The sequence below is a fragment of the Neoarius graeffei genome, chromosome 17 (assembly GCF_027579695.1).
Source record: "Neoarius graeffei isolate fNeoGra1 chromosome 17, fNeoGra1.pri, whole genome shotgun sequence".
NCBI classification, from domain to species: domain Eukaryota; kingdom Metazoa; phylum Chordata; class Actinopteri; order Siluriformes; family Ariidae; genus Neoarius; species Neoarius graeffei.
The window spans coordinates 51,488,989-51,503,624 of NC_083585.1; the positions used below are offsets into that span (position 1 = coordinate 51,488,989).

General features: G+C 40.5%; 1 protein-coding gene across 6 annotated transcripts in view; it reads left to right on the plus strand.

The window, feature by feature from the left end:
• The window catches only part of arfip2a (ADP-ribosylation factor interacting protein 2a), a 52,561-nt gene that overhangs the window by 23,820 nt on the left and 14,105 nt on the right, over positions 1-14,636 (plus strand). For 4 of the 6 annotated variants that reach the window (XM_060897710.1, XM_060897712.1, XM_060897711.1 and 1 more), the window contains 3 exons: positions 1,565-1,645; positions 1,817-1,932; positions 10,038-10,259. In XM_060897710.1, coding sequence (XP_060753693.1) covers positions 1,565-1,645; positions 1,817-1,932; positions 10,038-10,259 — 419 coding nt within the window. The remainder of the gene's footprint in view (positions 1-1,564; positions 1,646-1,816; positions 1,933-10,037; positions 10,260-14,636) is intronic. The other 2 variants (XM_060897714.1, XM_060897715.1) reach the window with 1 other exon arrangement.

The following is a 14,636-nucleotide window of genomic DNA, read 5'->3' on the forward strand; positions in this document are numbered from 1 at the left end:
CTATGGCCTTAGTGTTTTCTAAGTACTTTTCTTGCTGTGTGTCGTTATTTTATGGTACTTTTTTTTAGTCACAAAGCACTAAAGTCCCCAGCTGTTTCTGTGTTTACTCCTCACAAAGTCCATATGCATGAAGGTCGCAACAAAATTCTTCCCCAGCCGTACAGTTACAGTGCGCCGTGATCACTTCTCCGTCTTGTTTAACTAAGATCCAGGTCTTTAAAGGGGTTTCTGATGATCTTTGTGAATGATTTACCTGAGAGATAAGAGCCAACACAAGGGAGAATCAAGTGCAAAAACAATCCAGGATTCATTCGGCAGCGACTTGATACCAAGGTCTTTTACCCAGCCACATACAAAAAAGTTGTAAGCCTCCATACTCTTCCACGCTTTCATCTGTTTTGCGGTGTAGAAGGACGTCTGCAACACCAGATAGTTGGAGATGTCGGGGAACTCAACTGAAGGGTAGTTTTCCAGATCGTATGACAAATCCTTCTTTCCTAGACTGTAGGGGTCAATTCCATTGCACATAGCAATCTTCTGAATATATCTAAAGCCAGCAGCGGCTTCTAGATTACGAGCGTACTCTGATAAGTTATCGCTAGTTGTTTGCACTACGGCAGCCGTTTTGGTTTGCTCGACCACCAGCTGTTTTACTGGAAGTGAAATTGCTAAGAAAGATCACGTGACTGAAACCCAAGAATAGAACGGAAGCACATGGAGCCACATCGTCCATGTTTTTTTTTTTTTTGTTCAGTCATTGAATAATAAGATAAATACTATGCTAGAATACGGTATTACTAGTATTATAGCGTACAAGTGAACGTATGTAATTGTTCGGAACATTCTAGTATTGTAAAAGTAATGCATTTTTGGTACTTTTGTTACACTAATATGATCATGTAAGTATTTTTCAACCAGCTAAAAATGTTATATAATGTAGTCCTGAATAATATTGATCAACTGAGTCAAATTTAACTCTTAAAATAGACAGATCTTCACTCAGAATAGTGTATCATCCAGGAACAGTTTCTGATCCAAGGAATTTGTCCTACTAAATGCTCACTTGGACTTTTGGACCTTACAGTATGCACACTGTCTCTGAAGAACATTAATGCAAATGATGCATATTAACACTTTGTGTAACGACACAGCATTGTGGAGAGAATGTGCTGCTTTTCACTGCACTGGACCTGCATTATTGAGCAGATTCTTGTTTTTTTTTTTTGTTCCATTGATTTGCTGCTTATTCACCTTTTCATCATCTCTGTGATGTCTTGACGTGTTCTCTCTCTCCATCCGTTCAACACTGATTTCTCATCAACCCCTCCCTGACTCCTCGGACTCAATCTGTCTTCTCATCAGCTTGTTCAAAACAAACAAAGCATTCACACTGTCAGTATTAATCACGTCATGCCATTGTCTTGCCATGTATTCTGGATGGGATTATTTTTCTAAAACTCATCATCGTTGATCTCACTGCATGTGTAACATCTAATCCATCTATAAATACTTGGAACCTTTCCATACTCACCTTTTATTCTACATTCACGTCCACTCATTTCAGACCTTCGCTCCAAACCTAGAGACTTTCCACTCAGTCATTCAGCTGCTGCTCGGATATCATGTCAGCCAGATCATTACCCAGGTATTCCAGTGGTCCTCCTGTCCTTCACACCATTTCATATCTGTTCAGTCGTCAGCGTTACAGCACTTTTTTTTGTTCAAGTAAAAGTGAAATTTTTGGAACCTTTTGGTAAAATCAGGAAGTTAATGATCTTTGTGTTCAAGTCGTCATGTTTCCTCTCCTTTCGTCTAGCTCCCAGCATGCACCACAGTCACAGTAATCCAAGCATGACGTCAGAGGAGGCCACGCGTGGGATTGCAGTGGAGAAATTTGACAGTGTGAAGAAATGGAGCATCAATACTTATAAGGTTGGGGCCCTTACATGGTCATGATCCAGTGGTATTCCTTGTAGTATGTAGTATTTGTGTGGCAGGCTGGGAAACCCATCAGATACCCATCACAATCGGGGGGGGGGGGGGATTAGCGATCTATCTAGGGTGTATCTCGTCTCTCATCCAAAGTAAACTGGGACTCCAGCTTCCCCAAGATGTGGATGGCTGGATTGATTGATGGCTGGATTAATGGATGGATGGATTGAGTGATGGATTGGATGGATGGATGGATGGATGGATGGATTGTTTGGCTGGATGGATGGCTAGAGGGATGGATGGATGGATTGATTGGATGGATGGATTGATTGGATGGATGGATTGGTTCATTGATGGGTGGATGGATTGATTGATGGATGGATTGATTTACTTTTTAAGATTGACTCGTCTATGTAAAGAGTCCATGGAAAAATAGTGAGTCTGCTTAAAGATGTTGAAAATTTCGCTACCTGCGTGACTTCCTTCCACAAAACCTAAAGTGATTTGCTCAAAAATGCTCTGGAATTCTAAACTATAAGGAACAAGACATACACTACCATTCAAAAGTTTGGGGTCACCCAGACAATTTTGTGTTTTCCATGAAAAGTCACACTTTTATTTCCCACCATAAGTTGTAAAATGAATAGAAAATATAGTCAAGACATTTTTCTGGCCATTTTGAGCATTTAATCGACCCCACAAATGTGATGCTCCAGAAACTCAATCTGCTCAAAGGAAGGTCAGTTTTATAGCTTCTCTAAAGAGCTCAACTGTTTTCAGCTGTGCTAACATGATTGTACAAGGGTTTTCTAATCATCCATTAGCCTTCTGAGGCAATGAGCAAACACATTGTACCATTAGAACACTGGAGTGAGAGTTGCTGGAAATGGGCCTCTATACACCTATGGAGATATTGCACCAAAAACCAGACATTTGCAGCTAGAATAGTCATTTAGCACATTAGCAATGTATAGAGTGGATTTCTGATTAGTTTAAAGTGATCTTCATTGAAAAGAACAGTGCTTTTCTTTCAAAAATAAGGACATTTCAAAGTGACCCCAAACTTTTGAACGGTAGTGTATGAATGAGAAAAAATGTGAGAAAAGGGAGTAATGTTTGTTGGAAATTGAAAAAACTTTTGCAATATCCATATTGTAGTATGAATATACACTCACCAGCCACTTTATTAAGTACACCCATCCATCCACCTGTTATTTTATGCAGTTCTCTAATCAGCCAAACACCTGACAGCAGCACAATGCATCAAATCATTCAGATACAAATCAAGAGCTTCAGTTAATGTTCACTTCAAACATTAGATTGGGAAAAAATTGTGATTTCAAAGTGTGACTTTCTTTAACTGTGGCATGGGTGTTGGTTTGAGCCAGATGGACTGGTTTGAGTATTTCAGAAACTGCTGATCTCCTGGGGTTTTCACACACAACAGTCTCTAGAGTTTACACAGCATGGTGCGAAAAGCAAAAAAAAACATTGAGTGCGTGACAAACAAACGCCTTGTTGATAAGAGAGGTCAGAGGAAAATGACCAGATTGGTTCGAGCTGCCAGGAAGGGTATAGCAACTCATATAACCACTCTCTACAACTGTGGTGAGCAGAAAAGCATCTCAGCATTCGACAGCAGAACAGAAGACCACATTGGGTTCCACTCCTACAGCCAAGAACAGGGATCTTAGGCTACATCCACACGACAACGGCAACGAGATTTTAAAAAAAAAATGTCGCGTCCACATGGGCAACGGATCAGTAAAATATCAGGTACATATGGCAACGCAACGCTTTCTGAAAACGATGCAATACACATGCCACACCTCTAGGTGCGCTGTAAGACGGTCCCATCGGAGACACCAGAATAATAGAAGAAGTAAGGACGCATGCGCATAAACTATTATGCACGAGACTTCATATTAGCCACAGTCAGAAAAATCTGTTCGTAAAATTACGTTATAATGACCAAATACAATGAAAAGTATTTTTCCAGTCTCACCTGTGAAAGGTAATCCCATGTGATCTCGTTTGGACGGCAAACCTGTTGGTACAGTTAAACGCAGCGCATGAATGAGGCATCTTTATTCTCCGCTTTGACCCATCCAATATGGCGGCGAGGATGACGTATGATTCTACGCAGAAGGCGGCGTCTTTAATGGTCCGGAATAAATTGAATGCTACACGTTGATGGATTAATTTGTTCTTCTACGCCCTTTTTGAGGAATGTATTGTAGGACTTAAACCAACATCTGAAGAGGTGAGATCGCTCGTTTTTTTTTCCCTATTTTTGCTGGCAGGATTGACTCTGCCCTAAGGGCTATTCTCTCTCTCTCTCTCTCTCTCTCTCTCTCTCTCTCTCTCTCTCTCTCACTTTGCACCATTACACAATAAATATTCACAGTGAAAATATTTTGTAAGCGCGTTTCATGAACCAAGTTATAGGATTTGTTGACAACTCGCATCGAGTTCATTACACTTCTACCCGGCGTGAAGCACTCACAGTCATGTGGTTGTGACGTCATCATAAACAAATCCGTTCTACTCATCCAGACGACTTCGCAACGGCGCCGTTGCCAGATCTTTCCACTCTGGAACCCGTTCTCAAAAGATTTCGTTTTGGGGCACCCAAAACGCCGGTGCCATGTGGACGCCAGGCCGAAATGATAAACAATTTTATCAAATTCACCTGAATCTGTTGCCATGTGGACAGGGCCTTGGAATCAAGAACAAGTTCCAATTAAAGTGGCTGGCTGGTGAGTGTATATTAGTTGTTGATACAACTACAGGTTGGGAAAGAAACTTCTGGAAATGATGCATTGATGTGTTCTCAGCTGAAAGTGAGTGTTTCAGATTGTCCCGCTCTGATGTAATCTCTGAGTGAGGAGAGAGCTGATAGTGATGACTTGACCCCTCTTACCGTATCTCCACTGTCAGTGAAACAGTGAGGCAGTTTCTAAATGCCTGGCGTGTAGACACATGCAGAGCTTCAGGGGTAATATCAGTGTAATAGTGTATTCATTAGTGTAATATTAGTACAGCTTTATATTTGTCTTTGAGACAAATATACTACCTGACTTTAATTCATGATTCATTTTAATAATATTAATTATTTGAAGTCATTTGTTATTTATTTAATACAGTTTTGTGATTGTATTATTAGAAGTGTGCCTCTATTTTACATTTCTGCCTTTAGTAAAACAAGGCACGTTTGATCGTTTACGAAATATAGTTTGGTTGAAGATTCTAACTTCATGTTTTGTGCGGATATGAATTAAGACCTGCTCTTTCCAGTAGTATAATTAACAGTTATTCCACGAAATCAAGTCATACATGAGCTGACAGCCAACGAGGCGCATAGCACCGAGTTGGCTATAAACCATGTTATGATGAGATTGAGAGGAATAACTGTTTTATTCCATCCACATTCACTAGATTTTGAGAAACGGAGCATTTTTATTTTTTGCAAATTCGATAAATAAAAACTTCATACAAAACGTCCGACAAAATCATTTCTGCTTAGATGGACTTCTTAAAAACCTATCGATGGCGGCACAAATTGACTTTAGTGTTGTTTTTTTGTATAAAGTGCCGTCTTACTGTCGTGCCGAGGTATAGAATAGCTTTAGACATTTATTTAATTCTTCCTTGGGCATTTCAATCGTGTAATTTTCAAATTTCTTTGAGCTTTTGAACAAGTCTAAAAAAAAAAAAAAATGCAACAAATTTTAATGCTTAAAGATGAAGAATGTAAACAAGCTGGTAAAATGACAGGAGCAATTTGTGAAAAATGCTATAATAATTTTTGAAAAATAAAAAATTAAAAGATACGTTCTTACCATCAATTACTTTCATTCCATATTTTGTTCCTTTTTTTTATATATTTTTTGGTGTTTTGTTTTCGAGTAGAGTTTTTATTTTGTCCTCAGTTGGTTCAACAACATGCTCCACCATTTTGTTTTTCTCTACTCACGGTATATGAGCTGATATCCTAGTAGTAGAGAAGCCAATCAGCGCGCGCGATTGCTCATATACAGTGAATGTGGATAGAAATTTTTTTTTTTCGCGGTCCAAATCCTGCGCTCTGTTTGGCTGGCGAGTGGGTCCGTATCCTATAGTACGGACCCCGGTTGCGGACCTCTGGCGACTCACTCGTTCACAACAACAAACATAGTAGCATTTGTCAACATTTATCTTTTTTAATAAGATTTATTTAAAAGCTTATCAAAAATTTTATAAATTTTTGCTAGCATTTCTCAGGAGAATAGCATTAATTTTACAGCATGGATAGCGATAACGACAGTGTTCACAGCGAAAGCGAGTTTTACTACCCTGAGGAAGAAGAAATAAAATAAAACATTTCAGGAGAAAGCTAAAAACCTCTAACTGTTGCTAACGCCGAGCAAAAACATGGCTGAATCCTGAATGACTCCTATTTGTATAAATAGGGGACTACATAGGCGGCAAAATAGCCCTGTGATGACCTGGCGACTTGTCCAGGGTGTACCCCGCCTTTCGCCCGTAGTCAGCTGGGATAGGCTCCAGCTTGCCTGCAACCCTGTAGAAGGATAAAGCGGCTGGAGATAATGAGATGAGATGAGATAGGCGGCAAAATGTAGTTTTTTTTTTTTTCCTGCCATGGAAGTGCACTGGGCGGCACGGTGGTGTAGTGGTTAGCGCTGTCGCCTCACAGCAAGAAGGTCCGGGTTCGAGCCCCGTGGCCGGCGAGGGCCTTTCTATGCGGAGTTTGCATGTTCTCCCTGTGTCCGCATGGGTTTCCTCCGGGTGCTCTGGTTTCCCCCACAGTCCAAAGACATGCAGGTTAGGTTAACTGGTGATTCTAAATTGAGCGTAGGTGTGAATGTGAATGGTTGTCTGTGTCTATGTGTCAGCCCTGTGATGACCTGGCGACTTGTCCAGGGTGTACCCCGCCTTTCGCCCGTAGTCAGCTGGGATAGGCTCCAGCTTGCCTGCGACCCTGTAGAACAGGATAAAGCAGCTAGAGATAATGAGATGAGATGAGATGGAAGTGCACTTGTATACCGAGGAGGAAGCCATTTGCATTACAGCCGTGAATGAGGATTCAAAATGGTGGCTCGCCTCGGCTCAGTTTTCCCTTTCGGGCGCTCTCGTTTTCTGTTAGAATTTGGTAAAGAAAAAAAATTATTATTTACCAGCTTAAGGTCGGTCCGTATGGTGAAATACCGTGACCTCGGCCTTGAATACTGACCTCGGCCCAGAGGGCCTCGCTCAGCACTTTCAAGACCTCGGTCACAGTATTTCACGATACGGACCTCCCAGCTGGTAAATAACCATATGTATAAAATTCTTTTTGATTGTATCATACATGAGCAAGATGTGTCTAAAACATGGGTGCAACATTTTTTTTTAATGGCTCATAACTCAGACAGTTTGATTTCTTTTAGACAAATACTTGGTTATCAAAACAGTACTACAATATGAGAAATAAATACCAGAATTTGAAAGCACTGACATGTTTAAACGTGGAGATGCAGAGGGCCAAATAAGCTCCAAATCACAAATGAATTTATTTTTCTTTCTTTTACAGATTTCAACAATACATAAAGTGGTATATATGCAGTTGTGAATCTTCAGTTGCAGTATTTACAGATATCTTGTACCTAAGAACAATTCCTGAAAATTTAATGCATCTTGCTTAAAGCAGATACGCAGAGCCTTTATTTTTAAATAAATTTCTGAGTGGATAGTATCTCCATCCTTGACTCTTGTATGCTGCATAAATGGGAATAAAAAAAAAAAATTTTTTTTTTTTTTGGGAGTTAAAATCGACCGCAAAGTTGGCATTTGAGCTGCCCCACTGAGCCAGCCAGCCCTGAGTGCATGACGTCACAGTGGTAACCGGTTTTCAGACCGAGGCCTTTTACAGCTGTAGACCAAAGTCATATATAAATAAACATTTATGGTGAAAGTAAGAAATACCGTTACCGACTTGTTCAACTAGGACTGATTTGACTTCATTGATTGTGGGTTGACTCTCATTAAAACAGGATAGGTGTTATAACTTATGCAACATACATGTACATGCATGCATTTTCACTGATAAAACATAAAAGGCCCATTAGATGAACTGAGACAGTCACATTCTGAAGCAAATTAAATAATCTTATACGGGTAACTTAAACACAATACAAGTTACATGTATTAATCAAAATGCAGGTAAACAACATGTGTCGTTTTTGTTCTTTTGTATCCAAATAAGAGTCGGCGTTTACCCGTCTGTGTTCTCGCTTCTTGAAGGCCGATCTTGTGGCCGATTGTTTTGAAACAATCTGACTTTCAGTTGTTCGTTCAGTTCTCCGTTCATTCACTTCTTCCATGTAAGGGCGAGATGGCAGCAGTATCGAGCGCAGAAATAAGACGGCTGCTCCACTCATTCTCCATTTTCACCATTACTGTGTACTCTGCCATTACTGCTCGGCTCAGGCAATTACTAAAACCCGTGACGGAACAGGATGTCACCGGTTTTAGCAACAACCGCAGGGAGGTCACTGCCCGAGCGATAATATGTCACGTCCCGTTATGTCCCGGGTTTTACCAACAACCCTTGGCTCACTCCGAGAGAACTGGTGCAACTGAACTTACTTTCCTTTAAAAAAATTAATAAATAAATACTTTTTTTCTTTTTCTTTAATTGTTGGTACTGCACCCTCTTTCAATACGGGCTTATAGCCAACGCTCCTCAACAGATCACAGGTCTCGTATGAGTCTTCAGTAAAATGTGCAGAGCAGAGGAGAGACCACTTCGTAGGCACCCAATGTGCCTGTGAACTTCTCGCAAAACACATCCAAATCTTTGCAGTTTCAACATTCTTGGGCCATGAATGCAATGTAAATCCACCTTCTGTCATGTTGCTGCACCGGCCAGCAACACATCTACGTGACATGGCGATAAATTAGCTCAAAATGGAGGATCGGAGTTGCAGTCAGCTCTGTGTTTTAGTGTAGCGGAAATGGCGATGAGACCGATAGACTTCCTGCTGTGACGTTATGGACGTCAAGGTCATTCACTCAGACCGCTACCTATATGAATCACTTTAATCATAAAAATTACTATCTCATCTCATTATCTCTAGCCGCTTTATCCTGTTCTACAGGGTCGCAGGCAAGCTGGAGCCTATCCCAGCTGACTACGGGCGAAAGGCAGGGTACACCCTGGACAAGTCGCCAGGTCATCACAGGGCTGACACATAGACACAGACAACCATTCACACTCACATTCACACCTACGGTCAATTTAGAGTCACCAGTTAACCTAACCTGCATGTCTTTGGACTGTGGGGGAAACCGGAGCACCCGGAGGAAACCCACGCGGACACGGGGAGAACATGCAAACTCCGCACAGAAAGGCCCTCGCCAGCCACGGGGCTCGAACCCAGATCTTCTCGCTGTGAGGCGACAGCACTAACCTCTACACCACCGTGCCGCCCCGAAAATTACTATATTAGATTTATTGTGAACGCTTAAAACTATTCCTGTGCCATTCTTGAGGTCTCAAAGCATTTATAAGCAAAAAGTGAGGCCATGGCTCTGTGTATATGCTTCAAATAGTTAAAACGTTATGGGTTATCGAACTTCAGAGTTTTTTCTATGGCACTTGTTTTTATTGTAAAATTTGAACCACATCCCCATATTCATGCCCCTATATCTAAAAAAATGAACAAAAATGTAAGACTGAAATTTTGCACGCTGTTTATTGGGACTAATGACATTAATCTTTGGAAGTATGAAGCAGATCTGACGTGGTCAGTACAGTATGAGGCCTTCGCTGTTATCTCATGGATTGATCCAATTTGGTTTTTGATGAAAAATGTGTTGGTTGATTTCCTTTTGTGGAATTAACAGTGAATAAGTTGTAATTAAACATAAGAAAGAAAGACTTAAAAAGAAATTAAAGCTCCAAAGAGCTCCACAGAGCAGCAGGGAAATGTACAATGTAAATAATATGCAAATGGCACTTGGGCTATAAAAGTTGCTGCGTGATCCACCTGATCATGTAAATCACCATGCAAATGACTCAGCATTTTTTTTCTCTCTCTCTTTTGAATTCTTCACTCCTCCAGTGCACGAAGCAGATGTTCTCGGAGCGGTTTGGCCGTGGCTCGCGGACCGTTGACCTGGAGCTCGAGGCTCAGATCGACGTGCTGCGTGAAACCAAGCAGAAATACGAGCACATCCTGAGACTGGCGCAAGCGCTCACTACTCACTTCTACAATGTAGTGCAGACGCAGCAGGCACTGGGAGACACGTTCGCTGATCTGAGCCAGAAATCTCCAGAACTGCAGGTAACTTCAACACAGTGTGCTGTTGTTGAATAGGAGATGATCTTGGAGAGCTTGTTCTATATTATAGTGTTGAAGAGAAGTGATGAAAGCCTCTTCGATTTAGTTATGAAACAGCTTGAAGATTTAAGCCGAGTCGCCTTGATTCACTGCGACTGGACAGTTTTGATTATTGATTAAGTGCTGCATTGTTAATGATAGATAGAGGACTTTCTACATTTATTATTTATCCGGATGTAACTCGAAAATACTGATCTGGTTCATTTGTAGCACACATGTACACTACCGTTCAAAAGTTTGGGGTCACTTTGAAATGTCCTTATTTTTGAAAGAAAAGCACTGTTCTTTTCAATGAAGCTCACTTTAAACTAATCAGAAATCCACTCTATACATTGCTAATGTGGTAAATGACTATTCTAGCTGCAAATGTCTGGTTTTTGGTGCAATATCTCCATAGGGGTATAGAGGCCCATTTCCAGCAACTCTCACTCCAGTGTTCTAATGGTACAATGTGTTTGCTCATTGCCTCAGAAGGCTAATGGATGATTAGAAAACCCTTGTACAATCATGTTAGCACAGCTGAAAACAGTTGAGCTCTTTAGAGAAGCTATAAAACTGACCTTCCTTTGAGCAGATTATGGCTACGTTTACACTAGACCGTATCTGTCTCGTTTTCTTCGCGGATGCACTGTCCGTTTACATTAAACCGCCTGGAAACGCCTGGAAACGGGAATCCGCCAGCGTCCACGTATTCAATCCAGATCGTGTCAGCTCCGGTGCTGTGTAAACATTCAAAATACGCGGATACGCTGTGCTGAGCTCTAGCTGGCGTCTCATTGGACAACGTCACTGTGACATCCACCTTCCTGATTCGCTGGCGTTGGTCATGTGACGCGACTGCTGAAAAACGGCGCGGACTTCCGCCTTGTATCACCTTTCATTAAAGAGTATAAAAGTATGAAAATACTGCAAATACTGATGCAAATACTGCCCATTGTGTAGTTATGATTGTCTTTAGGCTTGCCATCCTTCCACTTTCAAGTGGTAAGTGATATGCGCTGGGATCTCACACACAGCGGCTCAGTCCCGAATCGTGGCTTGTGCACTTCACTCGCGCGCTCTGTGAGCTGCGCAGGGCCAGAGTGCGCACCCTCCAGAGGGCACTCGCTGTTCAGGGCGGAGTGATTTGGAACGCAGGATGCCTGCGGAGCCGAGCGTATCCGCGTATTGGCGTTGCTGTGTGCACGGCTAACAGTTTTAGTGTAAACGCGAATCGTTTTAAGAACGTTAATCTGATGATCCGCTGATTCGACATAATGTAAACGTAGCCTGAGTTTCTGGAGCATCACATTTGTGGGGTCGATTAAATGCTCAAAATGGCCAGAAAAATGTCTTGACTATATTTTCTATTCATTTTACAACTTATGGTGGTAAATAAAAGTGTGACTTTTCATGGAAAACACAAAATTGTCTGGGTGACCCCAAACTTTTGAACGGTAGTGTATTTCTTGACTGCTTCACAAAGCAAGCGCACTTGTCCTTAATAAAATATTTAGAGCATCACTACAATCTGAGTATTTATGGATTTGCTGGATTATTTTTATCTGAATTTAACTACCATTTAATGCATAGACTAAAAATAAATGTTAAAAAAAATCTTATTTAAATGTATTCAAAATCTGCTGGCAGTGTGTGTGTGTACAGTTGTGTTTGTCTTCATGAACGGTGCAGCAGGCAATCAAGTGCACTCATTTCAGTAATAGGACGCACTAGATAGTTCAAAAAATGTGAAATGGGTTAAACATAGTTTTGTTCTTTGGTACCTTTGTGTTTGTATATTTAATATGTTCTCTTTTTCTCTTACTCTGAAGATTAACTACAGATCCAGCAGTGCTCCTACAGTGGTGCTTGAAAGTTTGTGAACCCTTTAGAATTTTCTATATTTCTGCATAAATATGACCTAAAACATCATCAGATTTTCACACAAGTCCTAAAAGTAGATAAAGAGAACCCAGTTAAACAAATGAGACAAAAAATATTATACTTGGTCATTTATTTATTGAGGAAAATGATCCAATATTACATATCTGTGAGGGGCAAAAATATGTGAACCTTTGCTTTCAGTATCTGGTGTGACTCCCTTGTGCAGCAATAACTGCAGCTAAACATTTCCGGTATCTGTTGATCAGTCCTGCACACCGGCTTGGAGGAATTTTAGCCCATTCCTCCGTACAGAACAGCTTCAACTCTGGGATGTTGGTGGGTTTCCTCACATGAACTGCTTGCTTCAGGTCCTTCCACAACATTTCGATTGGATTAAGGTCAGGACTTTGACTTGGCCATTCCAAAATATTAACTTTATTCTTCTTTAACCATTCTTTGGTAGAACAACTTGTGTGCTTAGGGTCGTTGTCTTGCTGCATGACCCACCTTCTCTTGAGATTCAGTTCGTGGACAGATGTCCTGACATTTTCCTTTAGAATTCACTGGTATAATTCAGAATTCATTGTTCCATCAATGATGGCAAGCCGCCCTGGCCCAGATGCAGCAAAACAGGCCCAAACCATGATACGACCACCACCATGTTTCACAGATGGGATAAGGTTCTTATGCTGGAATGCAGTGTTTTCCTTTCTCCAAACATAACGCTTCTCATTTAAACCAAAAAGGGCTATTTTGGTCTCATCCATCCACAAAACATTTTTTCAATAGCCTTCTGGCTTGTCCACGTGATCTTTAGCAAACTGCAGATGAGCAGCAATGTTCTTTTTGGAGAGCAGTGGCTTTCTCCTTGCAACCCTGCCATGCACACCATTGTTGTTCAGTGTTCTCCTGATGGTGGACTCATAAACATTAACATTAGCCAATGTGAGAGAGGCCTTCAGTTGCTTAGAAGTTACCCTGGGGTCCTTTGTGATCTCACCGACTATTACACACTTTGCTCTTGGAGTGATCTTTGTTGGTCGACCACTCCTGGGGAGGGTAACAATGGTCTTGAATTTCCTCCATTTGTACACAATCTGTCTGACTGTGGATTGGTGGAGTCCAAACTCTTTAGAGATGATTTTGTAACCTTTTCCAGCCTGATGAGCATCAGCAATGCTTTTTCTGAGGTCCTCAGAAATCTCCTTTGTTCGTGCCATGATACACTTCCACAAACATGTGTTGTGAAGATCAGACTTTGATAGATCCCTGTTCTTTAAATAAAACAGGGTGCCCACTCACACCTGATTGTCATCCCATTGATTGAAAACACCGGACTCTAATTTCACCTTCAAATTACCTGCTAATCCTAGAGGTTCACATACTTTTGCCACTCACAGATATGTAATATTGGATCATTTTCCTCAATAGATAAATGACCAAGTGTAATATTTTTGTCTCATTTGTTTAACTGGGTTCTCTTTATCTACTTTTAGGACTTGTGTGAAAATCTGATGATGTTTTAGGTCATATTTATGCAGAAATATAGAAAATTCTAAAGGATTCACAAACTTTCAAGCACCACTGTATAAATTAAACGTCCAACAAAATCATTTCCACTTAGAATGTAAACAAAACGGCAAAACGACAGGAGCAATTTGTGAAAAATCCTATAATAGTAATTCTTGAAAAAAAAAAAGATACATTCTTACCATGAAATACTTTCATTCCATATTTTATTGCTTTTTTTTGGTATTTTTTGGGGTTTTGTTTTCAAGTGGAGTTTTTATTTCATCCTCAATTGGTTCAGCAACACACTCCGTCATTTTGTTTTTCTCTACTCACGGTATATGAGCTGATAGCCTAGTAGTAGAGTAGCCAATCAGAGTGCATGATTGCTCATCAGTGACAGATGTTGATCTTCTCAATTCAGTGATTTCTGATATTCTGTTTGTCTCTTCTGTTGAGTTGTTTTGTTGGATGGAGTTGACATTGGCCAGTCAATCGTTATTCCACGAAATTGAGTCGTACATGAGCTGATAGCCGATGAGGCACGTGGCACCGAGTTGTCTACAAGCCATGTACGACGAAATTGAGTGGAATAATTGTTTTATTCTATCCACATTCACTGGTTTTTGCGAAACGGAGCATTTTTATTTTTTGCAAATTCGATAAATAAAAACTTTACATAAAACATCCAACAAAATCATTTCCGTTTAGAATGTAAACAAACCGGCAAAATGACAGGAGCAATTTGTGAAAAATGCTGTAATAATAATTCTTGAGGGGGGGGGGGAGATATGTTCTTCCCATCAAATACTTTCATTCCATATTTTGTTGCTTTTTTATTTTTGTGGTTTTGTTTATTCTTTAAATTTTCTTTTTTGTTTTTCAAAATTTTTTGTTTCATCAATTTGAAACGTCATAAATTTGTATAACGATTTATCATCACATGAT